Source organism: Balaenoptera physalus (genome assembly GCF_965194825.1).
Source record: "Balaenoptera physalus genome assembly, chromosome: 17".
NCBI lineage: Eukaryota > Metazoa > Chordata > Mammalia > Artiodactyla > Balaenopteridae > Balaenoptera > Balaenoptera physalus.
The window spans coordinates 25,234,860-25,253,857 of NC_138895.1; the positions used below are offsets into that span (position 1 = coordinate 25,234,860).

Sequence of the window (18,998 nt, forward strand, 5' to 3'; positions counted from 1 at the left end):
AAACTCTCCTTTTTTGTGGGTTAATGTAGCTGGAGCCAAAGAAATAAAACCCCACCCTGGTTATGATACCTCCCAGACGTATTGGCTGAATGCCCAGAGGCAGAGAAGGACCAAGTGTAACCTAAACAAAATTGTTTGGAAATAACTTCAAACTTGCATAAAATTTCAAGAATCAGACTAATTCAAAGAGAACACATACAGCTTTTACTAAGATTCATCTGTTGTTAAATTTTACCCCGTTTGCTTTATCAGTTGCTCTCTTTCTGTATGCATGTACGTATTGTGTGTCACACACCCAACACTTTTTTCTAAATTTTTTGAGAGTAAATTGTATACTTTATGGCTCATTACTCCAAAATAGTTCAGTGTATATTTCCCAAGAATAGGGGGATTCTCTTACATAATCACAGTAAACTTCTGTCTAATTTACGACTTATATTCCAATTTGCCAATTAACCTAATATTGTCCTTTGGAGTATTTATTTTATCTCTAGTGCAGGATCCAGTCTGGGATAATTTATTGCATTTAGTTGTCATGTATTTTTAGTATAATTTAATCTGGAACATTTCCATAAAGCCTTTCTTTGTCGTCTATGACATTGACATTTTTGAAGAATTCAATTAACACCTCCTCCCCCTTTTTAATAGAACATTCCTCATTTGGAATTTGTCTGCCGTTTCCTCATGATTAGATCTAGATAAGGATTCCAGGCCAGAATACTGCATAAGCCATGTTGCTTCCTTCTCAGGGTATCACATTTGAAGGCACGTGGTTTTCATCTACCCTCATTGATCAGGTTAATTTTGATTACTCAGTAAAGAGGTGGTATAGTTTTTCCACCGCATGGTTACTATTTTTTCCCTTGTAACTAATAAGCAATCTGTGCGGAGGTATTTTAAGACTAACCTAATATCCTGCTCCTAATCAAAATTTTGCTCTAGCTTTTACCTCCATTGACAATTCTTGCCTGAGTCACTATTGACCGTGATGGTTGAAATAATGACAATTTTTCCAATCACAGCACCTTTTCCACATTTACCTGTCAGCCTATGACAGTCTACTGTAAGGAAGATACTTTCTTCTCTCTCTCTCTCCCTCTTCCAGTATGTATTCGTGGTTTCCTCTTTGTCACCCAGTGTTCTATAATTTACAATTTTTCTCTATTAGTTTCTTCTCAAATTGTCCCAGTTTTGTCCAATTGAGAGCACCCTCAAGCTGCCTCTGATATTTTGGTGACATTTCTCTATTATTTTGGGGGAAAGCTTCCTTAATTTCTGGCATAAAAAGATATTTCAAGCTTACGTTGTACCTACCCTGCTCTCACATAAGAATCAGCCATTTCTCCAAGGAACCATCATTCTTTTTAGTGGAGAATATATTAGACACCAAGATCTGAGTGCGGGGTGTACTCATTCCTACTGAGATGTCTTTGCTTGTAAGCTCTTTAGGTAGATAGAGCTAAGAAATATATGCATGTGTATACACATATCCATACATATGAATTTACATCTATTCCAATCCATTTGCCCACAGTTCTTTCTTGCCTTCCCTCTGTCATATTTCTATGTGCCTTCTTCCAGCAGGAAAATTCTAGCCCCTAACAACATCAAAATATATTCTCATTTGCTCAATCATGTAATATATCTGAAATAGTTTTGTTACCTGGGCAGAGTGGTCCCCTATTTCTGCCTGTCAAAAATCAGTTGGACCCTGTAATTCCATGCCTAGTTAATATTCAAAAGAAAAGGAACTCATGTTTCCACAAACAGCCTTATACAAGAATGTTTATAACAGCTTTATTTATAGAAGCCGAAAACTGGAAATAACTCAATTATCTTAAGAGAAGGGATAAGTAAACTGTGATATATTCATGCAATGGAATACTACTCAGCAATAAAAAGGAACAAATTAATGTTGCATGCAACAATATGGATGAATTTCAAAAACATGATGCTGACTTTAAAAAGGCAAACAGAAAAGAACACATAATGTATGATCCGATTTATATGAAGTTTGAGAACAGGCAAAACTAGTCTACAGTGATAGAAACTAAATCACTACTTGCTTTTGTTGGAGCTGGGACAGGGCAGGACATTGACTGGGAAGGAGTGTGAGAAAACATTCTGGGATTAGGGAAATGTACTATATCTTGATCAAGATGGGAATTATATGGGTGCATGCATTTGTCACAACTCTATCTTTAATATCTGCTCATTTCACTGTCTGTAAATTAACCCTCAGTTTTCAAATTGGCTGGAGTAGCGGCTGCCCTTTTTAGCTGAAGCTAGAACTCCTCATTGTAAAACATCTCCTTCTTCTAGTTTGCTTCACTTCTGACCCTCTAAACCCATTACTCTCCTGGTCCCTGAAGGCATTTGAGTTTGCTACCCCAATCAATATATTTACTTCCTTTTACTATGCTATTACTTCCTTTTACTATCATTTCAAATATTTAAAATACAACATGTTAGAACTTCACAGATAATTAAATGACATTATCCATTCTTTAGGTCTGACCAATATACACACTTTAATCTTTAATACAGTAATGACGTGCATACAAATTGAAAATGTTTAAATAACACTGAAATTTAGATTAATCCTCAGTTTAGGCCTTTGCTTATCTGATCTATTAAGACAAAAGCGAAAACAAACAAAGTGCAGTGTAGTCAGGCCTCGCCAATGGAAACAGCTGATTTCCAACATCAAATGATCAAATATCACTTCAATGAGGAAACAACTTTCTCAGACCTTCTCATAAATTCTGGTGCAGACCACGTCCTTCATCTTACATTCCTTAAAAAAAAAAGAGATTAATTGAATATCTAAAACTCAAACTAAGTGACAGCAAATTTGTAATAATAACAGATATTATAAGCAATCTCATAAGATTAAACTCAGAAAGAAAGAAAATATCAGTATGTCAGTCTCCAGGAATTTGGAATCATGACCATTGAAACAGGGGAAACAGTTTTAAAGCTGATCTAAGTTACAGCAGAGGTATATTTTTTAAGTGGCAAGTTTTCATGCATAATTGGCACAGATTTAAATCTACTAAAACAGTGGTTTTCAAAACTATCTGCACATCTGCATCATCTGGGGAACATTTAAAAATACTGATGGCTCCTCCTCTCCCAAGAGATGTGCATTCAGTTGATCTGTATTGGGGCCCCCATACTGGTATTTACTCCCCATGTAAATCTGCTGTGGAGCTAGGGCTAAAGTTCCTCTGTACTAAAGAAAAGAATGTTCAAAGAACTACATAAATCTATCTATAGTCAATGTGTGTGTTGATTAGTAAGAACAGAACCTGAGACTTAAAAAAATTGTTAGAGGTCATCTTATATAACATTTGTCATCATTTTTATCTGCCAACTACAAAAGGTCTCCAATGGCCTCAGCTTGAGTTGTTGACATGTTTTAGTCCAAGTTACTATGGATTCTTGGAAACAAAATGCTTAGCTATCTACAAATATTCTACAATTGACTGGGGATGTGCTTTGCTTTTAAAACTTAGATTTGCTTTTCTCCTCGTGTGTCTAAACTAATGAGGTTTACCCATACTTTTTTTTTTTTTTATCATTTTTAGGTGTTGTTATTTCTAAAATAACAAATGGGTTGTATCATTTCTAAATTCTTGAATCTGAACCTGAAGTACCTGTAGATGAGTCTTTATAGTTCAAAGATCACCCAAACATTAACTCTGACTTTATTCTTATCCATTCTTATCCATTTGTATTGCAAAGAAAAGAGAATATTTTGAAAATAATATAACCATTTTCTCTATTTAAATGGTAATATTTATGTATTTAGAGTAAAATTACTCTTACCACTACCATTTTTCCATCCACCAACTTTCTCTTTATTGTTGTCTCTTTGCCATCCCATTTCTGTACTTGATTCAACGAGCCTCTTGCCAAAGTTACAACGCTCTGCAAAGATAGGTTTATATAATTGACTTGCTTGGACTTTGGTTGATTAAAGAAGCAGTTCATTCAGTATTGAATCATTTCCATAACAGATGTTTTATGAGACACATTCATTTTCAACAGAAGGGAATGGTCTACCCTTTTGAATACTAGCAGGAGTAATCTTCTCTCTTAAAGTAGTAGATTGGACCAAATTTGAAGAGAAACAACTACGTTTACCTTTGTTTTTCTATTGTCAGCTGTGGTTTCTTCAAATTCCTGGCCTAGCTTGAAGGAGATCTCTGTATCTTTAAAGGTACTTTCAGTTCTTACAGTTATAATATCCCCTTTTTTGCTGATGATCACTCTTGGTTTGGCCAAATTTCCCAGTTTTCTGGTGGCTAATCCCACACCTGAAAATCAAGATACTGTTAGAATTTTGTTGACCAAGAGAACCTCTACCTAAAGGGACTATGGGTGGCCATATTTTATGCTCAGCTGTGCCTCAGCTGTGTAGATGGCAGGTAATATCACTTACTGTTAAGGACCTTCTCCCATGTTTCATCACCTAATGGAAACACATGTCCACGGACTTGAATATTTTAAGTTTTGTTATTACAAAAGTAATGCCTGCAGATTTCAAAGCTAAAAGTGTTTAGCTTAAATAGTGCAAGTCATCTATTTTTACCACATCCAAACCCGTGCTCCATTAAAAACTACTAATTATAGTTTTGTATGGATCATTGCAGACATTTTAGCTTGTAAGCATAAATATTTTAGATATATTTTTTAAATGAGGCTACGACTTATACATGCTATTCTATGATTTTTTCCCTCAGTAATATATTATGGATATAGAAAAGAATTCCTCCTATATCCTTGATAGAAGCTCATTTCTGAAATTTTTTTGTAACCCCTAAAATGATCTGTACCATTACAAATGATCATAGATAAATAAAATAATTTTAAAAAATTTTCTGCATTTGAAAACAAAACAAAATTAGACTCTTAAGTATTATTACTATATTACCCAAGATTATAGAGATACATGGAAAAATAGAAATGTCAAATGAGAGAGATACATGAAGAAAAAACTAGTTATATATAAATATACATATATTTACATTTATATATACATAAAGAAGTGTGAAGAGTTAGAGCCAATAAAGGATTGTGAACTATACTCTTTCTTCTAATTCTGATTAATCTTTTTTTATTTGATATGATTTAGGGCCATGCTTTTCAAACTAAACCTCTACAATAGAGACTAAGAATCTACATTTTACCAACACCCCCAGGTGTCCTTATGCACTCTAATATTTGAAAATGACACAATTAAGGAGTCTTTCATCGAGACTTTCTTATATTGTATTTTGCTTCTTCCTCAACTATAAAGTAAAGTCCATAAATTTAACCAGTCTTATGGTATGGATCTATTCCCATAAGTTCCCATAGTTTTCCAGGCAACACAACATGATTTTGCTCATTTTATCTAAAAATAGAACCCTTCTTATATGCTTTCTGAACAGGTAAAATTACAAGTACTTTGATGAGCATAGCAATCTGAGGTCATTGGCTTCACTCTCTACTTATTTATACAGCTCTGGAAATTTCCAAAGACTCTTCACACCTTTGTGCTCATATCTATGGAAAATTCCCTAGAAATAGTAGCAAATAAAGTTGCTATACTAATGACTAGACTTTCCATCTCCATCCACTGTTCCAACTCCAGGAAAGCCTGATGTTAATGTAACTGAGTTTGAATTCACTGCCACAACACACTTCTTTTTCTCTCAGTAACTTTCCTAGACTGTGAATATCCTGTTTTATGAAGCATTCACTTTTTACAAACTCTTTATCTACATAGTTATGTAATAACAGACAACCTAGAGGTAGAGACAGAAAACTTCTGGTTTAGCTAAGCATCAAAATTTTAAATTGAGGTTTTCCATTAACTTTAGTATATTCAACTCTTTATTTCATGAGCACTTTAGTTGTTGTAAATCTAACTTTCAGGAAAGCCAGAAAATAGGTTGACTAAGCTTCTAAGATTTCTTTCCTCCAGGTTTGGAACGAAAACCCTATTGATATGAAACTGCCTTTGAAATCAGTGGACACTCTAATGCATTTAAGCAGCTCTTATCTGAGTTAAAATCTATTAAAATTGCCACAAATAAAATGCAAATAAATTATCTGATTGACACAACAGAAGATTAATCCCAGAAGAGGATCGTACATCAACCTGTGCAAACTCCCAGACTCCTGGAAAAGGAGTTAGAAGGAAATAGTCATGCATCTTTCTCAAAAAGGATCCTCTCAATTAGAACAACAGAGAACATTTCTTACCCAGAGCTTTCATGTAATCATCAAAGTTCTCACTGGAGACAAGTTTCCAGGTGCCTAAGAATTTGTTGCTCATTGTGATGGATGAGAATTCAACACACTGGTAGGTGAGATTCAGGAGACTCAAATGAGATGCTGAAGCCTCAGAAGATTCTTTTCAAAGATGTCCACAGCATGTGACTCTCACAGAGACCCAATGGGGAAAAGCAGTGTCAGGACTGGGCAATGAATGGCTCTTCAATCATCCACTGGGACAAAAGAGAACCTCACATAATGTCTCCTTCAGTCTCCAAAAATGTTTATAAAAATCAATGACAGTACTATTTGAACCTTCAAAAATTTTTTGGTTGCTCTTACATTTTTAAGAAGGTCCTTAATGCTTTGGAAAAGAGTCCATCAGTTGAGTCCTATACCAAATTAAATTATATGAGCATGAATGAATGAATGTGTGTGTGTGTGTGTGTGTGTGTGTGTGTGTATTTAGGCATCTTGTTCACTCTCAATCCTGAGTCTGCACAATTAAGAATTCTTATTGAAAGAGAATAAAGAGAGGAAAAATGTCCATGATTATTGTGATAACTGCCTCAAATATGTTGTGGGAGAGAAATGCAAGGGAGCAGTGTGAGGAAGTATTCATAGGTAAGGGAGGCTTGGCATAGTTGGCATATCCAAGGCAGGCAGAGTAGGCAGACAATACGGTCAGTCTATTACAGCAGAACACAGTAATTGCTTTCATGGTGAACAAAAAGTAGCACTATAACACGCTCTTTGACCACAGCAAAGATTTTCATCTTAAAAAAACCGTTAGTTCCAAATTAAGCAGGTTCTTGGTTAATACAACAACATTGAGTTTAAAAGTCCTTTAAAATAAATCTACAATTTTAGAAAGGATTTTCTACAAAAATAATATTAATATATATTGAGAGCTCAATAGTCACTGTGCTAAGTTCTTAATATAGATTATTTCATTTGATTCTCTCAACAACTCCAAGAGTAAGGCATTATTATTACATCCGTTTTACCAATGAGAATACTGGAGCTTGGGGAGGTTAGGTAACTTCTGCCCAAAACTTGAATAAGGTGAGGTAGGATTTGAACCTGGTAATTTTTCTCAGTGCATAGATGTTAGACCATTATCTTACACTGCTCCTGCTATAACATGTACGCTGGAGGCCCTGGCCAAAGATCAGTCAATACTGACATCACCATGGATAGAGACACTCTTTCTCTGCTCAGAAAGCAAGAGAAGTGAAAAATCAAGAGATGAGGCATCCAGGTTATATGATACATCAAAGTCCCAGCCTTTGACCAAGGGGAGCAAATATGAAACCACTTTGAACATAAGTGTTACTCTTGGGAATACCAAGTTGATGCCATACCCTTCCCTAGCAGTTTTTCTACATTGACATTAATCCTGGCCTTGAGACAACTGATATTACCAGGTTTTATATATTTAGTACAAAGTTTGGCACTCTTCACAATAATGAAAATAACCCATTATCGATTTACCCATAACAGGTAGAGTCACTGACCTCTAGGGCTCAGGTTACCAATGCCATAACTGCACCATAACCATTGCAATTATGTGGTTAGGGTCCAAGTTGGGTAAAAAATGTAGAATTATACACAGTGAGTCCAAGTGTCATCTTAAATTACTTGTGCCTGTATAACTCAAGGTGGGAATGAAATAGTGAATAGAAAAATTCCTCAGTTAACTAGCTAACTCAATCCTAGACCCAGGAGAATGTCACTGGAGGGAGTACATTGTACTGGGATATAAGATACAGCTATGAAAGAAAGGGCTTTTGATTAGTGGAATATATTATTTTCCAAAACACTTAATAAAAATGAATAATGCTATGACTGTGTCTTCAAAAATTTAGGTATTCTGCCTAAACCTATGAAGGACTTTCAAACTTTCCCAGTTGAGCTGAGCCCTTGTATCTGGAGGGGCTCATTCAGGAAAGCTGTGTGAATTTTCACCAGACCTTGTTTTGCACATAAGAATAGCAGTGGAACTTAAAATATAAACATTGAGCTATATATTGGTAAGGCTTATAACTTTGAAGCAATTTTAGACAAAGAAAAAATTTTATATTTTAGGATTGTCAACAATGTACCTGACTTCTGGAATTGGCCAATATGAAATCTGAGGCCCATGTATGAGTCAAAGGCACAGATCAAAGCAATGAGAGAAGATACTGGCTTGAGACTTTTAAGTCACCCCTAGATAAGAAAGTCATCAATATCCTATTGAGAAAGGATTGATAATAAACATCAGAACCACATTATAATTAGACATATACATTTACACTTGAACTAAATGTTTGTAAAATGGACATTTTCTCTCTACAGTGTGAGTTAATCTTTCAGTGATTTATTGCGTATATAAATTCTCAAGTTAAAATAAGCTACTAGAATGATACACTGAAAAGAAAATCCAGAAGTCCAAACAAAATGGATAAGTAAAGCTTGCTGTATATAAAATGTCCTTACGTATTGTCATCAAGCTATATCCAATTGTATATTTGAAAAGTGATAATTATCCTGTAGTACAAGAACAAAGAATTCATGATCCTCCACTTAACACCAAAGATGTGACTCCATTCCTTCCATTCATTTAACGGCAAAAGCATTGAGAGCCTACTAAGGGCTAGGCATACTTCAAGGTGCTGGTTAAACATCATTGAACAAGATTCCATGCCCTCAAGGAACTTATATTCTATTCATGACTTGATAAAGACGTCAAGAAAGAAATTTTAATTCTAGTGAGTCTGAAATTATCTGTAAAATAGAAATGTTGTAATAATAATTGGTGCAGGAAAGTCACATAATATAATACTAGAAAAAATAACCCAAAAATGATCATTTAAAAAAATTGAGAAAATAGAAATAAATCTTAGAATTTTCACTTCCTCATGATAGATGAGGAAAGTAAGCTAACTTTCCAACTGTGACATCTAAAACATGGACAAAATTATAAAAAAATTCTTCAAGAGATCAGAGAGATAAAAAAGGCAGAGAAAAATTAAGGGTCTAAGATTTGGGCAAAAAAGGAAAACCAGAGAAACAGGCCCAACAATTAAGGCTGCTGCCCTTATGACGATCTATGAATTCTGCAAGAGGCAGATGAGAGGTAAAACCTGAGGGACATTTATGACATTGTTTCAGGGTTAGGGGAACAATGAGGGAGAGTCCTGGTTAATCATATTTTAGTTTGGGACTTTGAAAGGCTGCAATACAGGAGGAAAGATGAACTGGAAATAGACCTGGCTAATACCAATTCAACTCTTAAAATTAGTTTACTGTGATCTGGGACAGCTAGTGAACTTGGCTACCAGTAAGAGAGAAACATAAACTCTCTGCATAAGAAGATAATGTCACTCTAGTTCTAAATTTATTTCTACAATATTTCATACACATCACTAATCAAAAATAAATAGAACAAAAAGAGACAGAAAAATATGCTCAAAAAGAAACAACAAATGACAGAAATAGATAATCAACAAGACAGATGTTAATAAAATAAAAACAAACATATTATAGAAAATATCATCAAAACTAAAAGTTTTTAAAAGACTAATAAAATTGACAAACTCTTATCAAGATGGATTTAAAAATAGAGAAGGCAAAAGTTATTGATTGCAAGTATAAAAAAGGGTATATTAATATATCCTAGAGTTATTAAAAAGATCATAATATAATGAACGACTTCATGCCAATAAATTTGAAAAAATTTTTTTAAATTTATAAATTCCTTAGAACACAATGTACCAAAAATGATACAAGATGAAGTAAAAGTGTGAATACTCCCACATCTATTAATATTTAATCTATAAATAAATTTTCTCCCACAGAGATACTCCAGGCCTGTAGGCTTCACCCATGAATTCATACAAATATGTAAGGAAAAAGTAACACCAATCTTACACAAAATCTTCCGGAGAATAGAAAAGGAGCTACTAATTTCCTCCTTGCCTTTAGCAAGGTCCTTACACATACTGTTCACTTTTCCTGGAATGTCTAACCACTCCTATATGATTAATCCTTGACTTCCAGCTCAATCATGCTTTCCTACCTTTGTGTTGACAACCTTTAGATTCAACTCAATCATCTTTACTAAACTTTTCTAATATACCCTCGTTTTATAATTACTGCAATCAGCAGATATAGAAGGATAAATTGACAATAATACAGTAATAGTAGGGGACTTTAACACTCCACTTACATCAATGGACATATCATCCAAACAGAAAATCAATAAGGCAACAGTGGTCTTAAATGATACATTAGATCAGGTGGACTTAATAAATATCTACAGGACATCGCATCCAAAAACAGCAGAATACACATTTTTTTTCAAGTGCACATGGAACGTTCTCTAGAATAGATCACATGCTAGGCCACAACACAAGTCTCGATAAATTAAAGAGGACAAAAATTATACCAAGCATTTTTTTCTGACCACCATAGTATGAAACTAGAAATCAATTCCAGAGAGAAGAATGGGAAAAAACAAACACATGGAGACTAAACAACATGCTACTAAAAAAAATCCCCAATGAATCAATGAAGAAATCAAAGACAAAATTAGAAAATACCTTGAGACAGATGAAAATGGAAACACAACACTCCAAAATCTATGGGATGCAGCAAAAGCATTCTAAGAGGGAATTTTATAGTGATACAGGCTGTCCTCAAGAAACAAGAAAAATCTCAAACAACCTAAACTCCACCAAAAGGAATTAGAAAAAAATGAATAAATAAAGCCCAAAATCTGAAGAAGGAAGAAAATAATAAAGATCAGAGATGAAACAAATAAAATAGAGATCAAAAAACAATAGAAAAGATCAGTGAAACCAAGAACTGAGCTTTTGAAAAGATAAACAAAATTGATAAACTTTTAGCCAGGCTCACCAAAAAGAAGAAAGAGAACTCAAATAAAATAAGAAATGAAGGAGGAGGAATAACAACTGATACCACAGAGATACAAAAAAATCATAAGAGAATACTACAAACAGTTATATGTCAACAAATTGGACAATTTGGAAGAAATAGACAAATGTTAGAAACATCGAACCTGTCAAGACTGAATCAAGGAGAAATAGACAATTTGAACAGACCAATCACTAGTAGTGAAATTGAATATGTAATTAAAAAAAAAAAAAACCCCAGAAAATAAAAGTCCAGGACCAGACAGCTTCACGGGGAAATTCTACCAAACATATAAACAAGAATTAATACGTATCTTTCTCAAACTATTCCAAAAAATTGAAGAGGAGGGAACACTCCAAAATTCATTCTGCTAGGCAAAAAATATCCTGATACCAAAACCAGACAAAGACACTACAAAAAATGAAAATTACAGGCCAATATCTTTGATGAATATATATGCAAAAATCCTCAACAAAATATTAGCAGGCCAAATTAAACAATATATAAAAAGGATCATACAACATGATCACGTTGGATTTATTCCAGGAATGCAAGGATGGTTCAGTATTCACAAATCAATCAATGTGATACACCACATTAATAAAAGTAAGGATAAAAATCACATGATCCTCTCAATAGATGGAGAAAAAGCATTTGACAAAATACAACATCCATTCTTGATAAAAACTCTCATCAAAGTGAGTACAGAGGGAACATATCTTAAGCCCACAGGTAATTTCATAATCAATGATGAAAAGCCGAAAGCCTTTCCTCTAAATTCAGAAATAAGACAAGGATGCCCATTCTTGCCATTTCTATTTAACATAGTATTGAAAGTCCAAATGGGACTTCCAAACAGGAAGGGAAGAAGTAAAACTGTACATAATAATATATATAGAAACCCTGAAATATACACTGCAAAACTAGTAGAGCTAATAAATGAATTCAGCCAAGTTTCAGGATACAAGACTAACACAAAGAAATCTATTGCATTTCTATAAACTGATAATGAACTATCAGAAAGAGAAAGTTCAAAAATCCCATTTAAAACTGCATCAAAAAGAATAAAATACCTAGGAATAAACTTAACCAAGGAGCTGAAAGCTGTATACTCTGAAAACTATAAAACATTGGTGAAGGAAATTGAAGATGATACAAAGAAATGGAAAGGTATCACTTGCTCTTGACTGGAAGAAATAATATTGTTAAAATGGCCATACTACCCAAAGCAATCTATAGATTTAATGCAATCCCTATCAAAATTCCCATGAAATTTTTCACAGAACTAGAACAAACAATCCTAAATTCATATGGGACCACAAAGACCCTAAATTGTCAAAGCAATCTTAAGAAAAAAAGAACAAAGTCACCCTCCCAGACTTCAGACTATACTACAAAGTTATGGAAATCAAAACAGCATAGTACTGGCACAAAAAGGCACATAGATCAATGGAACAGAAGAGAGAGCCCAGAAACAAACCCACACACCTATAGTCAATCTATGACAAAGGAGGCAAGAATATACAGTGGAAAAAGACAGTCTCTTCAATAAGTGGTGCTGGGAAAACTGGATAGCTACATGTAAAATGGTGAGATTAGAACATTTCCTCACATATACAAAAATAAACTCAAAAGGAATAAAGCCCTAAATGTAAGACCTGAAACCATAAGACTCCTAGAAGAGAACATAGGCAGAACACTCTCTGACATAAATTGTAGAAATATTTTTTTGGCTCTGTCTCCTAAGGCAAAAGAAATAAGAGCAAAAATAAACTAAGGGATCTAATTAAACTTAAAAGCTTTTGCACAGAAAAGGAAACCATCAACAACACAAAAAGGCAACATACAGAATTGGAGAAAATATTTGCAAATGATATGACTGACATGGGGTTAATACTAAAAATATATAAACAATTCATACAACTCAAAAAACAAACAACCCAATCAAAAAATGGGCAGAAGGCCTAAAAAACATTTTTCCAAAGAAGTCATACAGATGGCCACCAAGCACATGAAAATATTCTCAGCATTGCTAATTATTAGAGAAATGCAAATTAAAACAACAATGAGATATCACCTCACACCTGTCAGAATGGCTATTATCAAAAAGAACACAAATAACAAATGTTGGAGAGGATATGGAGAAAAGGGAACCCTTGTACACTGTTGGTGAGAGTGTTAACTGATGCAACCACTGTGGAAAACAGTATGGAGGTTCCTCAAAAATCTAAAAATAAAACTACCATATGATCCAGTAATTCAATTCCTGTAAATATATCTGGAAAAAAACAAAAAACACTAATTTAAAAAGATACATGCACCCCAAGGTTCATAGAAGCATTTTTTGCAATAGCCAAGATATGGAAGCAACCCAAGTTTCCATCAACAGACAAATGGATAAAGAAGATATGATATACATATACACAATGGAATATTACTTAGCCATAAAAAAGAATTAGATTCTGCCATTTGAAGCAATGCAGATGGACCTAGAGAAAATTATGCTAAGTGAAATAAGTCAGACAGAAAAAAAATACTGTATGATATCACTTATATGTAGAATCTAAAAAATAATACAAATTAATGTATATAGCAAAACACAAACAGACTCACAGATATAGAAAACAAACTAGTGGTTACAAATGGAGAAGGGGAATAGGGGAAGTGCATGTTAGGGGTATGGGATTAAGAGATACAAACTACTTTGTACAAAATAGATAAGCAACAAGGATATATTATTTAGCACAGGGAAGTATAGCCATTATCTTGTAATAACTTTTAATGGAGTATAATCTGTAAAAGTACTGAATCATATGCTGTACACCTGAAACTAATATAATGTTGTAAATCAACTATACTTCAATAAAAAAATAAATAACCACTCCCATTGGATAAATCCTTAACTTTCAGCTCATTCTACCTTTGGGGAGACATCCTTTAGATTTCAATTCAGCCATCTTTCCTATCTTTTTCTAGTATATCCTCATTTAACAGTTACTTCAATTAATTAATTAACATGTTAATTTGTATTGATTTTGGACATTATTTCATTAATATGTATGTCATGCACTGAAGTCTTGATTCCATGTGCATGGGGACAATATGTGATTTTATTCACATAATATTCCAAGTACTTAACACCATGCATGTATACAGTAGGTAATCATTTGTTTACTGACTGAATGAATGAAGAAAATGTAAATTTTCTACTTATGAGGGACTTTCTTTACATTAAATCATATAACAAATGTGAAAGCATCTAAAATTTGTGCTTATAATCAATAATATGATTTTCCTAAACTTCCTCTCTCCTCCTCTCCCCTTCCTTCTCTTCCTTCCCTTTTTTATATGCTCTGGAGGCGTGGAAAGAGCAAGGCTGTGAGTTATACCTAAGTGTAAAACTTAGTTGTAGCACCCATTCCTTCATTTAGTCATTGCTTTGGTCAGTGGTAAAAGCAGGTTGTTCTTTCCATATTCAGGATGACATGATCTTATCACAACACTAGGAAAGTGCATATAAAATAATTCCAAGGTTTGTTGTACATATTCTCACCTGCATGCATGCAGATAATTGCTCAACATGAATTTATTGAACTGTAGTAGCACTGGAGATAACATGGTGAGTGAAACAGCAACAGTTCCTGCCCTCATGGGCCTTATACTCCAGTAAGGGAGACACGTTTAAACAGACATTTAGAGACATTTTAGAATATCCAATTCTTATTTTCTATCATTTACAGATGGAGGCAATGAATGACATTAAAGAGCCAATGAACCATTTCTATGTAGGACGATACCTTCTGTAATTTCTTAGACACCAGATGCCCTGAGACCAATGGTCTTATTTATCTTCAGAACTCAGCCACTAGGGCATCTGGGCCCCTCCAGACATATTTGACAAAAGGTGACAATGGCAATTCAGGCTTGATAGCTTCCTCTTTCATGCTTCAAATAACGTTTTTCTCTCATCTTAAAACTGTTGAGATTAAAGTTGCTTTCTTAATGAAAACCATTTCTTGGAGCTTTCTCAGCCACCAGTGGGTATTTGATCTTTTAGTAACTATGGTGACAGTTGCATTATGCTGCCCAAAGGAAGTTAATAGCTTTTCTTTTTTTGAATGGCAATAAATAGAGGGAAGAAGTAGTTTGTGATTCCTCCAAACAATGCAATTAGCTTTGTTTTTCCTAGACTTGAACATACACGACCTCTTTTCCAAAGACTGGTCTAAGATTTCACATCATTATTCCTAACAGAACACCCGAGAACTGGTTACTCATTCACTGGGGAGGGAACCAGAGACAGAATTTCTGCATTTCCGTGTTTTCCTCTAGTCATTACAAGGTATGATGAGCTGGTCACAGTTTTTTCTACTCCATTTGCATTTCCTCTTGAGAGAAAGTGATATTAATAGCATTAAAATAGGTTGTACTTTTCAGGCATTAGCACAAAGAGCTGTAGGAAACACTTTTTAGGACTCGGCCATCTGTTCCCTTATAGCCTATGGGAGAAAGGAATCCCTTAAAAAGAATTCACTTGCAAAGCATAGTGAAAAGTGTGTGAGTGTGTCTGTATGTATGTGTGTAGCTTTATTTCATAAGGAACAAATATAAACTCACAAAAATTCAGATGATTTTCTAATCGTGTGTTATCCAGGTTGCCAACTTTATTTCCTACTTTATTTCCTTGATTGTTTTACAAAATTTTTCAATAATTGAGATGGTATAAAGGCCTTGATAGAAAATGTGGTTTGCACATATATATCTATATGTGTATATATACATATATACACACACACACGTGTAAACACATATTTTTTTAAATTTATTTTTGGCTGCACTGGGTCTTCGTTGCTGCGCGCAGGCTTTCTCTATTTGTGGTGAGCGGGGGCTACTCTTCGTTGCGGTGCACAGGCTTCCCATTGAGGTGGCTTCTCTTGTTGTGGAGCACGGGCTCTAGGCGTGCGGGCTTCAGTAGTTGTAGCATGTGGGTTCAGTAGTTGTGGCGCACAGGATCAGTTGCTACACAGCATGTGGGATCTTCCCAGACCAGGGCTCAAGCCCGTGTCCCCTGCATTGGCAGGTGGATTCTTAACCATGGAGCCACCAGGGAAGCCCTAAACACATATTTTAGATTAAAGTTAGATCAGAGAATCAATTCATGTTTAAACTGTACTTTCATTTATTCATGCCAACCCATTCCTTCCTTCAAACAATTGAAAACTAATTTTGTAGTTAAATTCTAGCCTATAACATGCTCATGACGGGATACACAGTGCAAATGCAATCTGTTAAGTGGCACCTGACTCAGAGTAATGTTAGCTGCTGTCATGAACTCCAGGATTTCAGAGCCTTAACCCAGAAGTTTATTTCCTGCTCCCTGTCGTGTCCACTGCAGGTGTTACTGGTCTTTGGGTAGCTTTTCTCCATGAGGCGACTCAGAGGCTTTGGATCCATTCATCTCATGCCTACGCCGCCCTTCAGGTTTCAGAGTCCAGTCCTCCAAGCAGGCAGGGGTTGAGGGAGATGAAAAAGGTTGCCTCTTTACTCTCTTGACCCAGAAGTGGCACACTTCACTTCCACTCACACTCCAATGCAGGAAGTAGTCACATGACCCCACGGAGACAGGGTGGGTACTGAGTAGTGCCTAGCTTGCAGACTCTTCTCGATACCAATGCTATACTATGGAAGGACAAGCCCAGATTTCTAGTGGGCAATTAACTATCTCTGATGCATTCAATTCTTGGCACACGGAGTCCTGACATTATGTCTGAATATCTATCCTAACGTCTGTCTTTTGAGAGAATGTTATAATAAACTTGGAATAAGTTCTGGTTTAGCTTTACCATCTACCAGATGGATGACATTTGGGTTGCAGTTTTATCACCTGTACAATACTGATTGTTCTGAGGATCAAAAAAAGAAAACTTTCGTGAAATTGTTTTGTAACTTATGTATTGACACCTGAACTCTATTTTACAAAGTAAACAGGAATCCATTTTCCCCAAATCCCATTTCTAACTGACTAGTTGCTTCTAGACCCTGCCTACCTCTGCTGTGACACTTCTGATCCGACTTCTTCTGCCCACTGTTTTAGTGCACACACCTTCAGTTCCATGGTTCCTATTCTTTGCATTCTAGTTGCCTTATTATCTGGGAGGGGGATGTGGGGAAAATGAGAAGACGTGAGGGATTCCCTGTGCTGGTCCATTGCAGAATGTCTCATTTTCCCTCATCACAACCCTGTGAAGTAGATGGTTTCCATTTTGCAAAGGAAAAAACTAAAGTGGGTGAGCAGCTCATGCAAGCTCACAAAGCTGTCAGTGGCAGAAGCAGGATTCAAGCCCTGCTCTGCCTGGTTCTCAAACCCCATTCATTTCACTTCCCTGCAATGTGTCTCTGGCATAACAGGCACCTTCTCTTGTCATGGGGCTGGTGGTTGGATGGTCCCTCCCCACCCCGTCCCTCTTCAAAAATTACACAGGATCTAGATACCAAACTTCAAAGTGGACAGACTATATTTCCTGGTAAATATTTAAAATAGAAATCTTAAAACCCATAACTTGAGGATTCGGTTATGTCCCGATTTCTTCATCCTAAGTTTCCATCTATTTTCTGTTACTGTCTTTGGAGTAGTCAGTTGTCTTTTCATGACTATCAAAGCATGTCCTTTTACATTTATTGCACTTTTGTGCACAAATATGAAAATTAAATACACTAAGAGTGTCCAAAACAAATTATTTTTGTCAGTGGTTTACTTAATAGTATTGGGTAGCTAAAGAAGAAAGCTGGTGAGTTAGTCTTTGATAATAGTATTCATCTTGATTTTAGTATGGTTGATCTTTGGATAATTAATACTCTCCTGTAAACTTCAGTGTGGATTTAAAATATAATAGTTTACTAGTAAGTTATTCAGTCTAAAAATATTCAAAAATAAATATATATTTTCCTTTGTGGTTTATAAAATCTTCTCTCACTTCCTCTACTTCAAACCCTTTTGGAAAGTGAATAAGTAATGGCTTTTTATTGCATAATGAAAAGTGTCATTATTATCCTTTTTCTATAAATCCAGTACAACTTGACCAATACGACATGTGATTTACTTCTAGATAGATAATGACTATTTTTGAAGGAAAGTCAGATATACCAAGAGACTGATCATGTGAATGTCCTTAGTAAAGACTAATAATTCTCAGTATGAACTTTAATGAATTTTTTTCTTACAGAAATTTTGACACGATTTGACTGAGAATAAAAATAAAAGCAATAGGGTTTCAACATGCCTCTGTTACTTGTAACATAAAAAGACAGTTGTGAACTCCATCTCTAACTTATTGCTGTTTGCCATCACCTAATACAGTATTGAACAAACAGTGGTCACTGAATAAGAACTTGCTGGATGAGTGACTTCCTCAGGAGTAGCATGTTTGATTCTACCTACTAAAGACACCACAGCAGGATTTTATTTCTCATTTAGGCTGTGTGTACTTTGAGCTGTGACGTTTATGAGAAGAGAAATGTCTTGAAAATTCAGAGCTATATTATTCTTTTATAAATTTTGCCTCTGTAAAGACTAAGATTTAAATAAGTGCCTAGTGCTTTTTAGAAGAATACCCTCTTCCTAATGGTTGTGGAAAACATTTTGACCCTTGGTCTGAGTTGTTGCTTAAGTGCTGTCGTCTGCAGCCCCATTGTAGAGACCATCCTCTGATGAAGGAGACATTGGCCTCTGCTCCCCTTTGTGCACAGGACGCTACCTTGGGGGCTGAAATCCCCTTTGACTTCTGGCAAACAAGCACAGGTATATTTTGTAC

General features: G+C 35.1%; 1 protein-coding gene across 1 annotated transcript; it reads right to left on the reverse strand.

Annotated features, from left to right (window-relative positions):
- Positions 1 to 2,503: 2,503 nt before the first annotated feature.
- LOC309646502 (myelin P2 protein) lies at positions 2,504 to 8,529 on the reverse strand. Its single transcript, XM_082432902.1, has 4 exons — positions 6,256 to 8,529; positions 4,150 to 4,322; positions 3,832 to 3,933; positions 2,504 to 2,797 (listed from the first exon to the last, which is right to left on the reverse strand). Exons 1-4 carry the CDS (start codon positions 6,326 to 6,328, stop codon positions 2,747 to 2,749), a joined length of 399 nt encoding a protein of 132 aa, XP_082289028.1. The 5' UTR covers positions 6,329 to 8,529; the 3' UTR covers positions 2,504 to 2,746.
- Positions 8,530 to 18,998: the final 10,469 nt, after the last annotated feature.